General features: G+C 49.2%; 2 protein-coding genes and 1 long non-coding RNA gene across 8 annotated transcripts in view; 1 reads left to right on the top strand and 2 right to left on the bottom strand.

Moving 5' to 3' along the window:
• Positions 1–3,360, bottom strand: part of LOC140606895 (rho GTPase-activating protein 27-like) — a 29,897-nt gene extending 26,537 nt beyond the window's left edge. For 2 of the 5 annotated variants that reach the window (XM_072780981.1, XM_072780982.1), the window contains exons 1-3: positions 3,159–3,359; positions 2,089–2,219; positions 71–754 (exon numbers count right to left, since the gene is read on the bottom strand). In XM_072780981.1, the coding sequence (XP_072637082.1) occupies positions 71–736 (666 nt within the window). In that variant the 5' untranslated portion in view covers positions 737–754; positions 2,089–2,219; positions 3,159–3,359. Of the gene's footprint in view, positions 1–70; positions 1,142–2,088; positions 2,220–3,158 lie in introns of all 5 variants that reach the window. The other 3 variants (XM_072780979.1, XM_072780978.1, XM_072780980.1) reach the window with 3 other exon arrangements.
• LOC140606901 (uncharacterized) lies at positions 541–14,348 on the top strand. Its single transcript, XR_012009108.1, has 3 exons — positions 541–2,426; positions 6,757–6,903; positions 11,956–14,348. It is a non-coding gene; the product is annotated as an uncharacterized lncRNA (long non-coding RNA).
• LOC140606897 (putative pleckstrin homology domain-containing family M member 1P) lies at positions 4,683–20,084 on the bottom strand. Of its 2 annotated transcripts, none has more exons than XM_072780987.1 (4): positions 18,719–20,084; positions 8,516–8,579; positions 7,826–7,926; positions 4,683–7,011 (listed from the first exon to the last, which is right to left on the bottom strand). In XM_072780987.1, exons 1-4 carry the CDS (start codon positions 18,748–18,750, stop codon positions 6,900–6,902), a joined length of 309 nt encoding a protein of 102 aa, XP_072637088.1. In that variant the 5' UTR covers positions 18,751–20,084; the 3' UTR covers positions 4,683–6,899. The 2 variants fall into 2 exon arrangements, with proteins under 2 accessions (XP_072637088.1, XP_072637087.1); XM_072780986.1 differs by having other exon boundaries at positions 7,826–7,983; positions 18,719–20,082.
• Positions 20,085–21,007: the final 923 nt, after the last annotated feature.

Below are 21,007 nucleotides of genomic sequence, written 5' to 3'. Positions count from 1 at the left end.
AAGCGGAGCGGGGCTCCTGGAGCCCGGGCGCAGCCCCCCGCCCGCCTCCTCGCTCCCGGGCGCCCCATACCTGCTGCGGGCGCTCGTCCCGCGCCGGGCCGCGCTCGTCCAGGATGGCCTCGTAGACGTTCCCCGAGTCGCTGCGCGCCAGGGGGCGCGGGCACACCCAGGAGCCCGCCACGCTGCAGGCCTTGAAGCTGCCCGCGCTTCCCAGGAGGCCAGCAGGGGGCGCGACGGCGGCGCGCGCCAGGTCGTCCAGGGACCGCGCGGGCCGCACGGGCGCCGCGGGCCGCGTGTACAGGCAGGTGGGCAGGCCGGGCCCGGGGCTGCCGTGCTGGGTCGAGGCGCCGCGCCGCGCGGGGCCGCACAGGGAGCTCACGCGGCCCCGGGGCTTGGCGGCCGTGCCGTCGGGGCCCGCGGGCGCCGGCGCGCTCACGAAGCGGTAGTCGTAGGCGAGCGGTTCGGGGGCTGCGGGGCCCGGGCGGAGCGCGGGCGGCGGCGAGGAGGCGGCGGGGTCCCCGAGCGCCGGCAGCTCGCGCACGTACTGCGCCGGCAGGTAGAAGGGGCGGCCGCCGGGCTCGCGCCGGACGTGCCACCAGTGCTCCGTGCTCCGGCGCAGCAGCCGGTAGCGCTCGTTGGGCTGGATGGCGACGCGCCGCCCGTCCTTGCCGGTGTACTCGAAGGGATGCTCCACCAGCACGTACACGTCCCCCTCGACGTCCGCCGCCATCGCCATCGCGGCCGCGGAGTCTCCCTGTGGGCACGAGGAGGAGGGGCGCGGAGGTCAGGGCCACCCAGCCGGGAGGCGCGCCGCGCTAGGGGGACAAGAGACTTGGTTGAGTCCCGAAGCCGCGTTCCTCCTGTGCCTTAGGGCCTTGGTATCTCCAAAACGGGGCACTCGGATAAAATAATCTCGAAGGTTCCCATGCCCACAGTCGCTGATGTAATTATGCCAACGCTGATTCTGTGGCATTGCTGATAAGATTTGAGCCTGCATTCAATCCCCCGGTGGGGAGGTTGTGGGTAATACTGGTCCAACTTTGCAGCCAAGGAAGCCTTGACTCAAAGAGATGGGGTTGACTGGCGGCGGTAAGTCGACACCACACTTGCCAAAAAGTTGCCTGAACCTCAGTTTCCCCGTCTGTGAAGTGGGAAAAAGAGCTCATTCCTTCCGCGCCCGCCCGCCCCCGCCCCCGCCCCCGCCCCCGCCCCGACGCCACCAGCCCTCAGGAAATCCGGGTCCACAGAGCCTCTTCCCTCCAGGATCCTGCGCCCCCGGCCCGGGCCCTCGGGGTCAGAGTTGAGGCGCGGGGCTCTAGGAGCTGCCCCGGCGCCGCTCTACCCCGGGAGTGTCCCCGCTTCGCGTAGACCAAGGGCCTTGGCATGAGGCACCAGGACTGCCAAGGCCGGGGAACCGGTTCTCTTGGTTTCTCTTTTCTTCCCCAGCGGCTCTGCGGGGAACGTGAACTCGGAGCCTGGCCCGCCCAGAGCGGCCCGCACCGCCCCCGACTGCAGATCCCACCTCCAACCTCCCGAGAGAGGCTGGAGGGCCTGCCCACCTGCCCTGTGATCTCCACGTTGCCCCACGAGAGCAGAGCGGCCCCTAGAGAATGCACTACCCAGGCGGTGTCCTCCCCAAAGCTGTCCTGGAGTGATGGCCCCAACCCACCCCTCTGCATGCCAGCTTAGCTTGGCTCTGGGTGGGGCAGCCTTGGTCAGAGCCTAACTGTAAAGCTGCCCAGGTCTCACCATCAACAAGATGAATGAGTGACTTCTTGCGTGGCTGCTCCCTCCCGATCTTTACACTGACCACATCTCCTGCCCAACTGGGTCTCCCCGGGGGCAGCAGGTAGGAGCCCCTGTGGCTTGCTGAGGCTGAGGAACCCAAGGAACAGGGTCTGGCCGGCAGGGGTCCGGGTAGGGGCTCCTAGTGCCCCTTCCCCACTTTCTTAAGCTCTCCTCGATGGGGAAAGGGGTGCACAGTGGGCCCTGGAGGCGCAGTCAGTAAGCTGCCTGGAGCAAAGGCAACAAACCCTGGGAGGATACCCCTTCTCGTCACCTTCTCCTGGACCCCTGGCACTCGCTCACCTTGGCAGGGCAGGTCTCTGCGGGCCCATGGGCTAGATAGACCTTCCAGCCAGCAAACGATGCAGGTTAGGCCCCCATCTCGTTGGGCGGGGCTTCTGAGGGCTGGGTCGGGAAACCTCGGGGAGCAGGAGCTGCCAAGGGGAGCAAAGAGGCAGAGGGAGGCTCCGGAGGGCTGCCCCCAATTCTGGGAGGGGCGAGGAGGAGCCTGAAGGAGTGTCTGGGCCAGTGGAGACATTGGGAGCGGGCCCAGGGCAAGAGAAGGCAGGAGGGAGGGGCGGCAGCTGGCAGGGCTGCGACTGAAGGTGTGGTGTGCTGCCTGCTGGCAAGCAGAGCCCAAGGTGGGTAGACTCCCACCCTGCGCCCTCCACCAACGCCCCCCCCCCCCCCCGCGGGATTTGTTGGCCTCCAGCCTCTGTGTCCCCTGGGTGCGCTGCTCCGGGGCTGCTCCACCCCGGATCGTCGTCTCCAGGCGTCCCCTTACGGGTGAGGCCATTTGCACCCTGAATCACCAACTGCCAACCGCGAGCCCTCTCCAGCCCGATTGCTGGCACTACTCGCTTCGGGCCCACCTCCGCCCTCCCCAGGCCCTTTCCCCACACAGCTTGGCCGGGCCTGGAAAGACTCAGGGCGGGGGTCCCAAGGCAGGGATGCCCACCAGAGCGGGGGTCTCGGGCTGGGTGGGGAGGGAACCCGGACTCGGCTCCTTCCCCAACTCAGGGGAGAGCGGAGGTTCCCTGAAACTCCAGGACTGATCCGTCCCCAGGAGCTGCTTTGGGTCCACTGGCCTGGGGACGAGAGCCACAGCGGCGCCAACGCCTGGGTCGGCGCGGGGGGCCTGCACCTGGGCCCGTCCTGTCCCCGGACGGAGGGCAGCCCTTTTCATCTCCGCTCCTCGCGGGGGGATCCGAGCCGCGCGGCCCTGCTCGCGGGTCCCGCAGCTCCGGCCCCAGCGCCCCGGGAAGGGGAGCCGGCGAGAGAGAACCCGCCACCTGCAGCACCGCACCCCCACCGGCCCCCGGCTCAGCGCCCCCCGCCCGGCCCGGCCCCGGCCCCCCGGGGTGTCCGCTCACTGGCTTCGCCTCCACTCGTCCCCGGCAGGGCGCGTGGTTTCGGCGTCCGCGCTCCCTCCTCCACCGCCCAGCTCCCGCGCAGCCCGGTTTCCTGCTCAACAATACAGCGAGGGAGGCACCAGCGGAGAGCGCCGGGCAGAACTTCCTCCCGGGCCGAGGCTGGGCTGTGGCTGCTAGAGACAATCCCCGGTGTCCCGCTTCCTGTCCCCTCTGGGCCCAGGGAGCGCAGACGCCACCGCTCCCCCCTCCCCCCGCCGCCCCCCCCCCCCCCCCGCCCTTCCTGGGCCACACCTGGCTGTCTCCCGGAGGTGTAAGCAGGAGGGCGAGGATGGTGGTGTGAGGTGGGGGCTTTGGGGGGGGGGCGTGGGGGGGCAGCCTCCTCGACTACTTCTGGCCAGATTTCCCTCCCACTGTTTGATTCCGTCCCCCTGCTGCCTGGATCCTCCTCTGGAAGAGGGCCACCCTCCAGTCTGTAGGGTAAGCCCAGAGCAGCCTGCTGGAGCTGGACTCCTAGCACTTGAAATTTTCTCTCCTGTAAACTGGGGACAGTGACACCTACTTCCCAGGGTAGTTGGCGAGATTGAATGAGATGCACTAAGCACAGTATAGTATCACATTATTATAGGAGCACACATTTGTTATTATGAACATTATTTTTATTAGAAGATGAGCTGTCTTCTCTGGTGTTGGGTTGTCTCCAACCCCTCATTCTCCTTCAGGCAGGAGGGGGAAGGGAGAAAGGAATGTCCTCAGAGGCACCTTGCTGAGGATGAGGCACCCAGGTCGCCTGGCCCTGGCCTCCCTGTCCCTAGGCCTCAAACCCAGTTCCTTTTGTCTTCTCAGAGCCCACTTCCTACTGACCTGGAGAGACTTGAGGCCCCTGAGGGAAGCTGGGGCTCAGGGGATGTGCAGAAGGTGCTCCCCCAGGGCCAAAAGGCATCTTCAAGGACAAGGAACTGCAGACAGAGCAGAGTGTTTCAGTCACATTTTCCCACAATCTGCCTTCCCTGGAACTAGTCTGTTTCCTTCTTCTGGCCTCACCACGGGCAGTGGTGGGCTTCTCCTGGCACTTAGAGGAAGGTAGTGGCCAAGTCTAGGCCACTGGGATCCCTGATTCTGGTGCTGCTCAGCCTTTTCTAAGCCCCCCCTCTTGCCTTGGAAAACCCAGTAGGAAATAGTCCCAACATTCTTCATGTTCCAGTGTCAGGGCTCTGTGCTTTGACAGGCACAGGGAAGGTGCCACTCTGGTGGGATTTCAGGCAGCAGCTTCATCTGTTATGCATGAGTGTACGTGAGGAGACCTCCAGCAAGGCCCCGAAATCTCCCCCTGGCTCCCTGGCCAGGACTCCTAGTGGCACCTCTTCTCCCCTGCGTGCCCGCGCCCCTTGCTTGCAAATGTTTACTACCAACCCTCCCTCTCCAGGCCTCCCCAGCTAATGAGGGGAGGGGGGCATCCAACCACAGGATGGCTGGTGGCCTCCCCCAGCCAGTGGCAGCATCAGGATTCAGAAGCAAGATCACAGGTGAAAAAGATCAGGTCTTTACTGCAAAATCACCCAAAATGCACACGGTAGCAGTTCCTTCCATACATTGCAAAGCGCTGTTCAGGGCCAGCGCCCCCCCCCGCTAGAAACAGTTTATTGCATAAAATGGCATTTTAAAAATAGTGTGGGCACCACTGAGGTTCACATCAGCTTTCCATTGGAGGTGAGAGGGTAAAAGTCAACTCATTTGATTAGCAGCTTTCTGGTGCTGGGGAGAGGGTCAGTTCTAATGCTACTAGTCCCTGGGAGGGCGGGCGGTGGCGGGGTGGATACCCAACCTAAGCAAGCTCCCTAGGGCCTCACTCCTGCTGCCTCCTAGGGCACCTTCTGGTGCACATAACATACTCACGGGCCTGAGGAGCCAGGGCTGGGCCTGGGCAGCACTGCCCACCCCAGGCCAGCCCCTGTCCACTTGGGGACCTGGGGCACCTGCAGCTCTGCTTAGGCTGGGTCTGTGGGGGAGCATTAATGCTGGCTATGGGGGTGCAGGATGGGGATAAGGACCCACTTTCCCATTTAGGAGGCTTTGGCATGCTGGGCCTAGGTGTGCACCATCTTCCGTGCCGGGGACAGAGAAGTTGTGGGGCAGCCCCCTGTTACAGGCACCCCCACCCCCCACCACCTCCTCTGTTCTATTGCACAATTTATCCAGCTTCACAGGGCTGGGCAGGTGACTCAGCAGCCGAATCACCCCCAGGGAGAGGTGGGAGTAGATTCAGCTCTTTACAGTGACAGGCAATCTCCACCTGAGGCCCCCAATTCAAGCTGAGAGCAGAGAGGATGGCCAGAGGACCCAGGGCTGCGGGGTGGGGGTGGGGGCTGTGGGTCCAGGAAAGATGGGATAAGGCAGCAGAGAAATCAACCCCCAAACCCCAGGGTCTAAAGGTCACTTTGAAAACAATGGCAGGCTCCTGCTCTACCCCAAGACCCCCTTGAAAAGGCAATCATGCTCCAATGACGTCTTCCGGTCTCTGGTAGGGCCCCTCCTGGGCCAGTCCAGCAAAGCTTTGTGAATTCATGGCTTTGTAAACTGAGGCTCAGTGTCCTTCCAACAGGTGGCTGCTCCCACGTGTCCCTGTGCGTCTCTGCAGCAGGGCCGGCACTCTTTGTGGAAGGATGGGGTCACCACTCCACAGTGCGGGGCCTGGCAGTCCCGATGCCCAAGGCTGGCCACTGGCCTGGGCTTGTTGCCCTCTCTGTGGGCCCAGCCTGCCTCTGTTCCCAGAGGGCTCAGTCATGCGGTGGGGGAACAGGGCGAGAGTATGTCTGCAGCCGCCCCCGGCCCATCTGGCTGCGGGTCTGTGGTAGGATGGGACGGCGAGGGGCTGAGGGGTAGGCAAGATGACCACCCTGCCCTGAGCCAAGGAAGGCTCAAAGTGCTGACAGTGCGGGTTCCAAGTCCCTCCCTTCTCCCTCAGGGACCAAGATCCCTAGCTGCACGAGAGCTGGGGGGCTCTGACATGGAGAAAGGGGATGGGGCTTCCAGGTGAGGTGGACAGGGCAGGGCAAACAGAGGGAGAGGGAGAGGACGGTCATCGAGACCCATCCCACCAGCCCCCGGGCAGTTTGGCACGTCGTACTTGAGCCGTGGGCAGTGAGCACCCGGTGTAGGAGAAGGAAAGGCACCCAGTCCAGCTGGCAGGCTCTGGCCCAGCAGTGGCCTGCCTGTCCAGCCGCCCGCCTGCCTGCGGGCCAAGTGTTCCCACACATTTGCTCAGCATGAGAAGGCCTGGATTTCTTGGGTGACTTGTGTAGGGTCAAGAATAAAAAAATATTTTCCGTTGAAATATGAAGGGGAAAAAAAAACCTGCCTTAAAAAACTAGACCTTTTAATCAGGAATGTGGAATTGAGAATGCGCCCAAGTCTTGTTTCCACAGTGTTTGAACAGCCCTGATGGATGTGCCATGTCTGTGAGGTGAGCTGGGGCCTGATTAGTGCAAAGTTCCCCCTCCCTGCATCCCCTGGAATGGGGGCATCTGATGATGTCCCCATGTCCGGGAGCAGACAGGTGGTAGAGGGACTGGGTGACATCATCGAGGGCTTCCTCTGGTAGGCTCGTGCTCTGGTCACATCGGAGTCTTCGTGACAGGGGAGACAGCTGTGACACCTTGAGAGGATCCGGACTGACGCCAAACCCAGCTGAGATGGGTGAGCCGAGCCGCCACCCCGCAGCCTTGGTGGGGACAGCTCGCTGACTTAGGTGAGAGTGCTCTGTTCTTGGTACTTGCGCCGGCGGGCACAGCGGGGGCAGCCCTTCTTCACCACGGCCTGGCAGCTCTGGTGGAAGACGGTCTTGCACTCGCCACACCTGGGGGATAGCAGCAAGCACCGCCTGTGCCATGGGCCGGGGGGCTGGCCAGCCTTCCTGACCAGAACCCGCGGGGAGGCTGAGCGGCTCCCGCCACCCAAGGCACCTGTGCGCTGCCCCTGCATGGTCAAATAAGACCTCGCGACAATGCTTACCCTCCTTCACACCACAGGCACTGCTGACACTCTCTGTTCAAATTCACTTTTTAAGATGCTGCTTGAGACTCATGACATGACTTCTTGCCTATGTTGAAAACCCTCTGCCGTTTAAAAAACTCAGCCTAGGGGCTGAATCTAGGCCATGAGACACCTACTGAACATGAATGAATGCTCCCACCTGCTCAGTTTTCCCCTCCCACACGGGCTGGAATGGAGGTTTGGTGGATGAATTTTTCCATTTAGAGGCTTCTGATAATGAGTGATAATCGGGTAAGATCCATCATTACTGCAGGAGAGAGGCAGGCAGGTACCACCCACAGGGTGCCCACTTTGTGCCTGGCCTGTGCCAATGCTCCGGGGCAGTAACTCATTCAGTCCCTCCTCACCCTGTTTGTAGATGACAAAACTGAGGCTCCCGCTCAAAGAGGCAGCAAGCCACCTCCTCTCTAGGGAGACAGACAGCTTCCTTGATCTAGGCAGGGGCCTTTGGAGGGCTCTCTGAGCTGGACCGGAGCCTCCGTGACTGCTCAGGGCATCGGTACCGGCACAGACAGGGTGTCTCTGTATTTCTGCACAATGGCACTGGGCCTGCCTCCCTGGATAGCTGGGGCCAGCTGTGGATAGGGGTGGGGTGGCAGGCTGGGTGTCCCGCATACCTGACTGTGGTGTCAAACTCGAAGGGGAAGATGATGTCGTGGTGATGGCAGATCTGGCAGATGAAGCCACGCTGGGTGCACAGGTCACAGTGGTAGACGTGCTGGGAGGCAAATCCAATCAGGGTGTTGAGGAACCCTTCATACACTCCGTCCAGGATCTGTGGAGGGCAAGTGCAGGCCGACAGGCCTTTCGGGTAGCTGTGCTGAGGCTGAGGCTGAGGCCATCTATAAAATGTGGCTCCACCTTGCCTCAAGAACTCCTATTCCCAAAGAGTATCTTCCCACTTGGGCAAGAACCACCCCCCCCACCCCCCGGTCCAGGCTGAACAATGCAGGTGTACAGCTCCCCCACATGGAGGTCACTGGGGGTAACTGGCTTAAGGATGAGACCCAAATCCACAGTGCCCTCCCTGAAGGAAGGAATGTCCTCAACTTTCAGGCCTGGGGCCTCTCCTCCTGCTGCCCTCTAGCTGGGGACGAGGCCAGAGGCAGGGAAGGGGCCAAGGCGCTCCTGTTCCCCAGGCTTTGCTGGACTGCCTGCTAACTGCAGGGGGCTGGCGCTCAGTCACTGCCCAGGAATCCTGGGACAGCCAGACACATAGTCTGAGGTGCTGAAAAGCTGCAGCCACCCCTCCCGTCTGATGTCTCCAGGAATGAGGCCCCTCTGGGGGTAGAGAAAGGCAGTCTCACCTGCTGGAGGTCGGCAACACTGTACTTGTGGGGAGACTCCAAGAGGTAATTCCTGTGGTTGAGCCTTCAAACAAAACAGAAGAGGCCCCTTATAAGGGTTTCCCGATCCGGGCCAGCCTGTGTTTGTTTTCATTCCTTCAGCTGCTCACCGGGTATGAACGCCTGGCCAGGGCGGTGCCTAAGAGCGCGGTCGGGCGCCCGGGTTGGGGATCTGGTCTTCCAGGTGACCCAGGGCAAATTACTCAACATCTCTACAACTCAAGCTTCCTCACCTGAGAAATAGAGCTCTTTGAGGATTAAATAATTTATTTAAAGCATTTGGCATAGTGCCCAGCACACAGTAAAAAACGAATGATTATCAGCTAGAGTTGATAACACTGTATCGTATAACTGAAATTTGCTGAGAGTAGAACTTAAATGCTCTCACCAAAAATCTACACCTAAGTAGTGAGGTGATGGATGTGTGAATAAACCAGATGGGAGGAACCGTCTCACAATGTATATACATACACCAAATTATCATGATATCCACTTTCAACATGTTATAATTTTATCAGTTATGCCTCAATAGAGCTGAAGAATATTCCAAAAAAATTTAAAGGTTATAAAACATAGAACGTCTTTAAAAAAATTATAATGAGGAGGAGGATGACCAGAGCCAACATTTATACTGGGAACTGGGCTTAGAGGTTTATATCCATTAACTCATTGCACTGTCCTGTGAGGTTGGTACTCTTATAATCCCCACCTCGACAGGAGAGCTGGAGACCTGAATGCAGAAGTCAGCCTCTGGAGCCTGCACCCTTATCCATCCCAGTGAATGCCTGAAGGTGTTAGCTGTTGTCATTACTGCCACCATTCCATACTAGGGACAGTGGGACAGAAATGCATAGGAGGCAGCCTCTGCCCCCCTATAGCCCCTGGGCAAGCGGAGGGACACAGTCAAGCATCCAGTTTCAGTGCTATGTGAGAGTCATGGCGATGTGGTCTAAGGAAGGCAGATCCCATTTCACAGTGGGGTGGGGCATGGGGGAGACACGATGAGGGTGGCTCTACTTTCAACCTCAGTAGTGGCAGAGATCTGAGGGGTTCCATCCTCAGGGATAGAGAGTAAATGGCTGCAGAAATCCCCTATACCTAACAGCTGCAGAGTATACATTTTTATCAAACACACGTGGTATCTCATTGGTTTGATTTCCACAACTAATGAACACACTTTTATATATTTATTGGCTACTGGGCTATTCCAGATGCCATGAGGGCTCTGCCTTTAGGGAACTCTATCTAGGATAGTTGTTACCAGGACTGAGAGTTAGAAGCATAGAGTCTGACAGGCTGTAGTAGTGCAAAGGTTAAGATTTCTTACCCATGGTGAATGAGATGTGATAAAGAAGTGTACCAGCTTGTGTAATTTATCTGGCATTTCAGAGCAATGAAGAAATTACTAGGACTGTGGAACTGGGTGGTTATGGCTGAACACCAGTGATTTACCAAAAAAAAAAAAAAAAAAAAAGAATGACAGACTTAGGTCAGTTAAGTACCAATTTAAAGTAAAGAATACAAATCAAAGGGCAAACGTGACTTAAGATTAGCAATGCAACTTAATTATAAGGGTTGCAGAGCTAAAGAGAAGGCTGATTTCTCACCCAGTCAAGTCTTCTATGCCAATGTCAGGGCCCTATTGGAGAGGTAGGACTCTGAGCCCTGATGTGGGGATATTAAGACTGATGCAGTTGAGAATTTTGAGCACTCAGACTATCTTCAACCCTTTGGGCCCAAGAAAGAGAACCACTTCCACTTGTTAGGGGATAGGGACTCTATCTTATTTGATGACCACACAGGTTTCAAATGAAGCAGGTGCTTTATAATGCTTTTATTTTTCAGAACCTGACTTCATTTCACTTCCTGGGCACCAGAGGAATGAGTGTCAATCTCAGAATGGCCCCACTGGAGAAATCTTGGGCTTGCTGAGGGAGGAGAGAGATTTATTGCCAAAAGAGAGTAGATGCACCTGGCTAATATGCAGTGTAGGAACTGTCAGAATATGCCTGGAATCTTGAGGGTGCTGGACCAGAGAATTGGAATATAAATTGCTTAATGGGGGATCTTTTCCATGACTCAGATTTAATGCCCTGACAAGGATTCTTGGAGTCAGTTTTTAATACACTGATGGGGTGGTTCTTGGAAAAGTGAAAGAATGATGGCCCATTTTAGAGATTTGATAAATGGTGTAATAAACTATTCAGAAAGCAGTAAAAACCTCAGAGAAATGGGTATGCTGGAGTGGACATTATACATAAAATACAGCTTATACTATGTTCCCTGGAAGGATTTGGAAGCAAGTTTCAAATAGCAACCAGAGGGTGCCTGATCCACAGGGGTTTATGGACATATCTCATAGAACATATTACTAGAGGCAAGATAAAACACTAGAGGTATTTCATAACACATATTCAAAAAAAGATCAAGATTGAATGAACAGAGAGATAAAAGTTGGCCACTTCAATGGAAAGTCATAATCCCTTGCTATTTCCAGACCAGAGACAGTTCTCAGATCCAGAATCCATTGATTGAAAGAGAAGCTAAGGTCTAATTGTCACTAAAGAAAGCAAAAGAATACAGTAGTGGCTGACTTCATCTTTCTAGGGTCTATAAACAATGAAATATACTACCTTATGTTAATATATATATATTCCAACTTTCATTTGATTAGTGTTAATATGGTATATCTATTCCCATCCTTTAACTTCTAAACCATTTGAATATTTATATTTAAGTCGTTTTGTTGTAGGTAGCATATATTTGGGTCTTGCTGTTTTCTACATAATCTAGCAATCTCTGTCCTTTAATTAGTGTAGTTAGGCCATTTACATTTAATGTGATTACTGAAGATGACATTTAAGTCTATTATCTTGCTATATGTTTGGAATCGAGCATTTTTTGAGAACTCCATTCTCTTTTGTTGCTTATTAACTATAGCTATTTTTAAATTAAGAAAGTTTATAGTATACAACTTTATCAGTCTAACTTCGAATGATATTATACCACTTTGTATACAGTATAAGAACTTTATAATAATTCTTTCATTTTTCCATTTTATTCAATAGCTTTTGTGCTACTCTTATCATGGATTTCGCTTTTTGTGTTATAAAAACAGTACATTGCTATTATTTTTGTTTCAAATAATCAATTACCTTTAAACATATTTAATAATTTTTTAAAAATTTAATATAATTGCCATTTTCAAGGCTTTTCATTATGTGGTATAATTTTCCATTTGTCTGAAGTTTCCTTTAACAGTTTTTGTTGTGCAGGTCTGCTAATGATAAATTCTTTCAGTTTTTGTACATCTGAAAAAGTCTGTATTTCATCTTTGAAATGTACTTTTTCTGTTTATAGAATTTCAGTTTAACTTTATTTTTTCTTTCAATACTCTAAAGAGGGGAGGAGCAAGATGGCGGAAGAGTAGGGTCTCCAAATCACCTGTCTCCACCAAATTACCTAGAAAACCTTCCAATCATCCTGAAAATCTATGAATTCGGCCTGAGAATTAAAGAGAGACCAGCTGGAATGCTACAGTGAGAAGAGTTCGCGCTTCTATCAAGGTAGGAAGACGGGGAAAAAGAAGTAAAGAAACAAAGGCCTCCGAGGGGGAGGGGCCCGCGAGGAGCCGGGCTGAGGCCGGGGCGAGTGTCCCCAGGACAGGAGAGCCCCGTCCCGGAGGAGCAGGAGCTGCACCGACCTTCCCGGGCGGAAAGGGGCTCGCGGGGAGGTGGAGCAGGACCCAGGAGGGCGAGGATGCCCTCGGGCTCCCCGGGACAGTAACAGCAACTGCGCGCCCAGGAGAGTGCGCCGAGCTCCCTAAGGGCTGCAGCGCGCACGGCGGGACCCGGCGGGACACGGAGCAGCTGGAGGGGCTCGGTTGGCGGCTCCCCGGAGGGGGCTGCGCGGCCCCGGGAGCAGCTCGGAGGGGCTCGGGCAGAGGAAGAGGCTCCGTGCGGAGGGGGCTGCGCGGTTCCAGGAGCAGCTCGGAGGGGCTCGGGCGGCGGCTCCGCGGTTGGGGTTGCGCGGCCCAGGAGCGCGAATCCGCCAGCGCAGGCTCCGGAGCACAGGGCGCCGGGACACAGCCCAGGATCCCGCCTCCCCCGGGACAGGCAGAGGCCGGGAGGGCCCAGGACAGCAAGGAAGCTCCTGCCCCAGCTGAGCAGATCAGCGGCCCCGCCCCGGAGCCTCCAGGCCCTGCAGACGGAGTTCCTGCCGGAGCTGAATCCAGGTTTCCAGAGCTGCCCCGCCACTGGGGCTGTTCCTCCTGCGGCCTCACGGGGTAAACAACCCCCACTGAGCCCTGCACCAGGCAGGGACACAGCAGCTCCCCCAAGTGCTAACACCTGAAAACCAGCACAACAGGCCCCTCCCCCAGAACACCAGCTAGACGGACAACTTCCAGGAGAAGCCAAGGGACTTAAAAGTACACAGAATCAGAAGATACTGCCCCGTGGTTCTTTTTTTTTTGTTTGTTTGTTTGTTTGTTTTGTTTTGCTTTTTGATTTGTTTCCTTCCTCCACCCCCTTTTTTTCTCCTTTCTTTTTCTTTCTCTTTTTCTTCTTTTTTTTTCTTTTTTTTTCGTTTTTTTTTTCCTTCCCTTTTTTTTCTCTTTCTCTTTTCTTTCCTTCTTTCTCTCCTCTCTTTTTCTCTTTTTCCCAATACAACTTGCTTTTGGCCACTCTGCACTGAGCAAAATGTCTAGAAGGAAAACCTCACCTCAAAAGAAAGAATCAGAAACAGTCCTCTCTCCCACAGAGTTACAAAATCTGGATTACAATTCAATGTCAGAAAGCCAATTCAGAAGCACTATTATACAGCTACTGGTGGCTCTAGAAAAAAGTATAAAGGACTCAAGAGACTTCATGACTGCAGAATTTAGAGCTAATCAGGCAGAAATTAAAAATCAATTGAATGAGATGCAATCCAAACTAGAAGTCCTAACGACGAGGGTTAACGAGGTGGAAGAACGAGTGAGTGACCTAGAAGACAAGTTGATAGCAAAGAGGGAAACTGAGGAAAAAAGAGACAGACAATTAAAAGACCATGAGGATAGATTAAGGGAAATAAACGACAGCCTGAGAAAGAAAAACCTACGTTTAATTGGGGTTCCCGAGGGCGCCGAAAGGCCAGAGGGCCAGAATATGTATTTGAACAAATTCTAGCTGAAAACTTTCCTAATTTGGGAAGGGAAACAGGCATTCAGATCCAGGAAATAGAGAGATCCCCCCCTAAAATCAATAAAAACCGTTCAACACCTCGACATTTAATAGTGAAGCTTGCAAATTCCAAAGATAAAGAGAAGATCCTTAAAGCAGCAAGAGACAAGAAATCCCTGACTTTTATGGGGAGGAGTATTAGGGTAACAGCAGACCTCTCCACAGAGACCTGGCAGGCCAGAAAGGGCTGGCAGGATATATTCAGGGTCCTAAATGAGAAGAACATGCAACCAAGAATACTTTATCCAGCAAGGCTCTCATTCAAAATGGAAGGAGAGATAAAGAGCTTCCAAGACAGGCAGCAACTAAAAGAATATGTGACCTCCAAACCAGCTCTGCAAGAAATTTTAAGGGGGACTCTTAAAATTCCCCTTTAAGAAGAAGTTCAGGGGAACAGTCCACAAAAACAAGGACTGAATAGATAACATGATGACACTAAACTCATATCTCTCCATAGTAACTCTGAATGTGAGCGGGCTTAATGACCCCATCAAAAGGCGCAGGGTTTCAGACTGGATAAAAAAGCAGGACCCATCTATTTGCTGTCTACAAGAGACTCATTTTAGACAGAAGGACACCTACAGCCTGAAAATAAAAGGTTGGAGAACTATTTACCATTCGAATGGTCCTCAAAAGAAAGCAGGGGTAGCCATCCTTATATCAGATAAACTAAAATTTACCCCAAAGACTGTAGTGAGAGATGAAGAGGGACACTATCTCATACTTAAAGGATCTATTCAACAAGAGGACTTAACAATCCTCAATATATATGCCCCGAATGTGGGAGCTGCCAAATATATCAATCAATTATTAACCAAAGTGAAGAAATACTTAGATAATAATACACTTATACTTGGTGACTTCAATCTAGCTCTTTCTATACTCGATAGGTCTTCTAAGCACAACATCTCCAAAGAAACGAGAGCTTTAAATGATACACTGGACCAGATGGATTTCACAGATATCTACAGAACTTTACATCCAAACTCAACTGAATACACATTCTTCTCAAGCGCACATGGAACTTTCTCCAGAATAGACCACATATTGGGTCACAAATCGGGTCTGAACCGATACCAAAAGATTGGGATCGTCCCCTGCATATTCTCAGACCATAATGCCTTGAAATTAGAACTAAATCACAACAAGAAGTTTGGAAGGACCTCAAACACGTGGAGGTTAAGGACCATCCTGCTAAAAGATGAAAGGTTCAACCAGGAAATTAAGGAAGAATTAAAAAGATTCATGGAAACTAATGAGAATGAAGATACAACCGTTCAAAATCTTTGGGATGCAGCAAAAGCAGTCCTAAGGGGGAAATACATCGCAATACAAGCATCCATTCAAAAACTGGAAAGAACTCAAATACAAAAGCTAACCTTACACATAAAGGAGCTAGAGAAAAAACAGCAAATAGATCCTACACCCAAGAGAAGAAGGGAGTTAATAAAGATTCGAGCAGAACTCAATGAAATCGAGACCAGAAGAACTGTGGAACAGATCAACAAAACCAGGAGTTGGTTCTTTGAAAGAATTAACAAGATAGATAAACCATTAGCCAGCCTTATTAAAAAGAAGAGAGAGAAGACTCAAATTAATAAAATCATGAATGAGAAAGGAGAGATCACTACCAACACCAAGGAAATACAAACGATTTTAAAAACATATTATGAACAGCTATACGCCAATAAATTAGGCAATCTAGAAGAAATGGACGCATTCCTGGAAAGCCACAAACTACCAAAACTGGAAGAGGAAGAAATAGAAAACCTGAACAGGCCAATAACCAGGGAGGAAATTGAAGCAGTCATCAAAAACCTCCCAAGACACAAGAGTCCAGGGCCAGATGGCTTCCCAGGGGAATTCTATCAAACGTTTAAAGAAGAAACCATACCTATTCTCCTAAAGCTGTTTGGAAAGATAGAAAGAGATGGAGTCCTTCCAAATTCGTGTTATGAGGCCAGCATCACCTTAATTCCAAAACCAGACAAAGACCCCACCAAAAAGGAGAATTACAGACCAATATCCCTGATGAACATGGATGCAAAAATTCTCAACAAGATACTGGCCAATAGGATCCAACAGTACATTAAAAAAATTATTCACCATGACCAAGTAGGATTTATCCCTGGGACACAAGGCTGGTTCAACACCCGTAAAACAATCAATGTGATTCATCATATCAGCAAGAGAAAAACCAAGAACCATATGATCCTCTCATTGGATGCAGAGAAAGCATTTGACAAAATACAGCATCCATTCCTGATCAAAACTCTTCAGAGTGTAGGGATAGAGGGAACATTCCTCGACATCTTAAAAGCCATCTATGAAAAGCCCACAGCAAATATCATTCTCAATGGGGAAGCACTGGGAGCCTTTCCCCTAAGATCAGGAACAAGACAGGGATGTCCACTCTCACCACTGCTGTTCAACATAGTACTGGAAGTCCTAGCCTCAGCAATCAGACAACAAAAAGACATTAAAGGCATTCAAATTGGCAAAGAAGAAGTCAAACTCTCCCTCTTCACCGATGACATGATACTCTACATAGAAAACCCAAAAGTCTCCACCCCAAGGTTGCTAGAACTCATACAGCAATTCGGTAGCGTGGCAGGATACAAAATCAATGCCCAGAAGTCAGTGGCATTTCTATACACTAACAATGAGACTGAAGAAAGAGAAATTAAGGAGTCAATCCCATTTACAATTGCACCCAAAAGCATAAGATACCTAGGAATAAACCTAACCAAAGATGTAAAGGATCTATACCCTCAAAACTATAGAACACTTCTGAAAGAAATTGAGGAAGACACAAAGAGATGGAAAAATATTCCATGCTCATGGATTGGCAGAATTAATATTGTGAAAATGTCAATGTTACCCAGGGCAATATACACGTTTAATGCAATCCCTATCAAAATACCATGGACTTTCTTCAGAGAGTTAGAACAAATTATTTTAAGATTTGTGTGGAATCAGAAAAGACCCCGAATAGCCAGGGGAATTTTAAAAAAGAAAACCATATCTGGGGGCATCACAATGCCAGATTTCAGGTTGTACTACAAAGCTGTGGTCATCAAGACAGTGTGGTACTGGCACAAAAACAGACACATAGATCAGTGGAACAGAATAGAGAATCCAGAAGTGGACCCTGAACTTTATGGGCAACTAATATTCGATAAAGGAGGAAAGACTATCCATTGGAAGAAAGACAGTCTCTTCAATAAATGGTGCTGGGAAAATTGGACATCCACATGCAGAAGAATGAAACTAGACCACTCTCTTTCACCATACACAAAGATAAACTCAAAATGGATAAAAGATCTAAATGTGAGACAAGATTCCATCAAAATCCAAGAGAAGAACACAGGCAACACCCTTTTTGAACTCGGCCATAGTAACTTCTTGCAAGATACATCCACGAAGGCAAAAGAAACAAAAGCAAAAATGAACTATTGGGACTTCATCAAGATAAGAAGCTTTTGTACAGCAAAGGATACAGTCAACAAAACTCAAAGACAACCTACAGAATGGGAGAAGATATTTGCAAATGACATATCAGATAAAGGGCTAGTTTCCAAGATCTATAAAGAACTTATTAAACTCAACACCAAAGAAACAAACAATCCAATCATGAAATGGGCAAAAGACATGAACAGAAATCTCACAGAGGAAGACATAGACATGGCCAACATGCACATGAGAAAATGCTCTGCATCACTTGCCATCAGGGAAATACAAATCAAAACCACAATGAGATACCACCTCACACCAGTGAGAATGGGGAAAATTAACAAGGCAGGAAACAACAAATGTTGGAGAGGATGTGGAGAAAAGGGAACCCTCTTACACTGTTGGTGGGAATGTGAACTGGTGCAGCCACTCTGGAAAACTGTGTGGAGGTTCCTCAAAGAGTTAAAAATAGACCTGCCCTACGACCCAGCAATTGCACTGTTGGGGATTTACCCCAAAGATACAGATGCAGTGAAATGCCGGGACACCTGCACCCCGATGTTTATAGCAGCAATGGCCACGATAGCCAAACTGTGGAAGGAGCCTCGGTGTCCAACGAAAGATGAATGGATAAAGAAGCTGTGGTTTATGTATACAATGGAATATTACTCAGCTATTAGAAATGACAAATACCCACCATTTGCTTCAACGTGGATGGAACTGGAGGGTATCATGCTGAGTGAAGTAAGCCAGTCGGAGAAGGACAAACATTATATGTTCTCATTCATTTGGGGAATATAAATAATAGTGAAAGGGAATATAAGGGAAGGGGGAAGAAATGTGTGGGAAATATCAGAAAGGGAGACAGAACGTAAAGACTGCTAACTCTGGGAAACGAACTAGGGGTGTTGGAAGGGGAGGAGGGCGGGGGGTGGGAGTGAATGGGTGACGGGCACTGGGGGTTATTCTGTATGTTAGTAAATTGAACACCAATAAAAAAAAAACTGGAAAGAACTCAAATACAAAAGCTAACCTTGCAGGAACTGGAGAAAAAAAAACAAATAGATCCTATACCCAGTAGAAGAAGAGAGTTAATAAAGATTCGAGCAGAACTCAATGAAATAGAGACGAGAATAACTGTGGAACAGATCAACAAAACCAGGAGTTGGTTCTTTGAAAGATTAATAAGTTAGATAAACCATTAGCCATCCTTAATAAAAAGAAGAGAGAAAAACTCAAATTAATAAAATCATGAATGAGAAAGGAGAGGTCACCACCAATACCAAGGAAGTGAAGTGTCAAAAGAAGTTAACAGCCTTGCCCAAAGTCAACCAGTTTTTAAGTGACATTGTCAGAACTTGAAATTGAGCCTTTGGATTTTAAGTTCAGGGCTCTGTAAATATTTCACTGCCCTATGACAGATGGGTGCATTGACACACACACACACTCACACACCTCACCAAGAAGCTGTCATTTACCTCTGTCTTACCTAGTATTGTCTAGGAAACAGCTGGGCTTCATCTTGGAGTGGTATAGAAATGGGGACTTTATATATTCAGTTGTCTCTGATCAGGAAAGTTCCTAGGACTGTGCAAGCAAAAAGAACTGCCCATCTCTATGGAGGAGAACTTGGCACGAATTGGATGATCCTGAAGTGGGAGTAGATGCCCAGATAGAACAACACAGAAAACAATCACACCCCTCTATGGACAGACAGTTGGAAAAATAAACTATATGAAGTCATTCCAGTTCTTGTGGGATGGTATATGATGTGAATGAACAAATAAAGTGAAATGGAGGATTCTCAAAAAAAAAAAAAATACTCTAAAGATGTTTCTCCACTGTCTTCTGGCTTGCATTGATTCCAAAGAGAAATCTGCTGTCATTTTTATCTTTGTTTCTCTATACATAATGTGTCTTCTTTTCTTTAGATGCTTTTAAATTGTTCTACTTCATACTGATTTTAAGCAATTTGAGTATGATGTGCTTTAGTGTAGTTTTCTTTTCTTTTCTTTTCTTTCTTGTGCATGGATCTTGTTGAGACAGTTGGACCTGTTGGGTTTATAATTTTCACCAAATTTGGAAAAATTTCAACTATTTCTTGGATTTTTTTTTGTACTCCTGAATTTATCCTTCACAGGATTCCAAAAATTACACAAAAATTAGGCCACACAAAGTTACCCCACAACTCATAGAAGCTTTGGTAATTATTTTTTTGTTATTTTTCTTTCCATGTGTCATTTTGGATAGTTTCTTTTTATAAGTCTTGAAGTTGACTCATCTTTTCTTCTGAAATATCTAATCTGTAAATCACTTCCTGACATGATATTCTTCATCCCAGACATGGTAGTTTTAGGTTTTTAGTTTTAGGTTTAGGTAGTTTTAGGTAGTTGAGTTTTTAGTTTTAGTTTTAGGTAGTTTTAGGTAGTTTAGTTTTATAGGTTCAAGTAGAGTATTTTTTATCTTTAATGTGCCTATTTAATATATTCCTGATTTCTAACTTTGTGAATATATGAAATCCACTTATGACAGCTGTCTTCATCTACTAATTCTATCTTCTGTATCATTTTGGTTTGGTTTAGATTCATTTTTTCCTTATTCTGGGTCTAAATATTTTGTTCAAGTCTGTAGCTTATTGTTTCACTCGTTTAACAATGTTATTCAAATAGCAGAAATTGTCAACTTTCCTGAAGTCCAACTTATCTTTTTCATTTATGGTTCAGGTTTCTTTCCCTCATATATAAAATCTTTTACTAAGCCTCAGGTCAGAAAGATTTTATATTTTCTTCAAGAACTTGTAGAGTGTTAGATTTTTATTTTATTAGCAGTTTAAAATTAGTATTTGTATATAGTAAAATATAGATAAAGGTATTTATTTACTTGTTTCTGGCGTTATGTATTAAAAAGAGTATTCTCTTTCCATTGGATTGTCTTTGACCCTTTGTCAAAAATTTTTGTCTATTTTTGGGCTTTCTATTTTGTTCCATTAATCTTTCAGTCTAACCTACCATCACTATCACACTGTTTTAATACTGTGGCTTTCCCTCCTCATCAAATACATTGAATTGATGATTTAAAAAAATATAGTGATATGGTGAATCATACTGATTTTAGAATGTTGAACCAACCTTTTATTCTTGGAATAAACCTGATTTGGTCATGATGTATCATTCTGTTTACATATTATTCAACTCAATTTGTTAATATTTTATTATGGATTTTTTTGTGTTTATAAGAGTTACTGGTCTGTAGTTCTCTGCTCTTACAATGCCACTGATTTTGGTATCAACAAAATGCTGACCTCATAAAATGTGTGGGAAAGTATTCCTTCATTTTCTATTTCCTAAAAGAAATTGTTTAGGACTGGCATGATTTCTTCCTTAAATGTTGGTCGAACATGCCAGTGATGCCATCTGTGCTGAGTGTTTTAAAGAAAAGGAAGGTATTTTAACTACACATCAACTTCTTTAATAGACATAAAACCATGCAGGCTGGGGTGCCTGGGTGGCTCAGTGGTTGAGCATCTGCTTTTAGCTCAGTTCGTGATCCTGGAGTCTGGGGATTGAGTCTTGCATCAGGCTCCCCGGGAGACTGCTTCTCCCTCTGCCTATGTCTTTGTCTCTCTGCGTCTCTCATGAATAAATAAATACACTCTTAAAAAATATAAAAATAAATAAAATAAAACTATGCCAGTTATTTCATCTTCACTGAATTTTTGTAGTTGTTCAATGAATTTTTCCATTTCATTTAGGTTATCATCTTTATTGACAAAGTTATT

The sequence above is a fragment of the Canis lupus genome, chromosome 16, assembly GCF_048164855.1.
Source record: "Canis lupus baileyi chromosome 16, mCanLup2.hap1, whole genome shotgun sequence".
In the NCBI taxonomy this organism is placed as follows: Eukaryota; Metazoa; Chordata; class Mammalia; order Carnivora; family Canidae; genus Canis; species Canis lupus.
The sequence above is the reverse complement of the archived record's forward strand: the minus strand, read 5'-3'. Positions and strand labels throughout refer to the sequence as shown.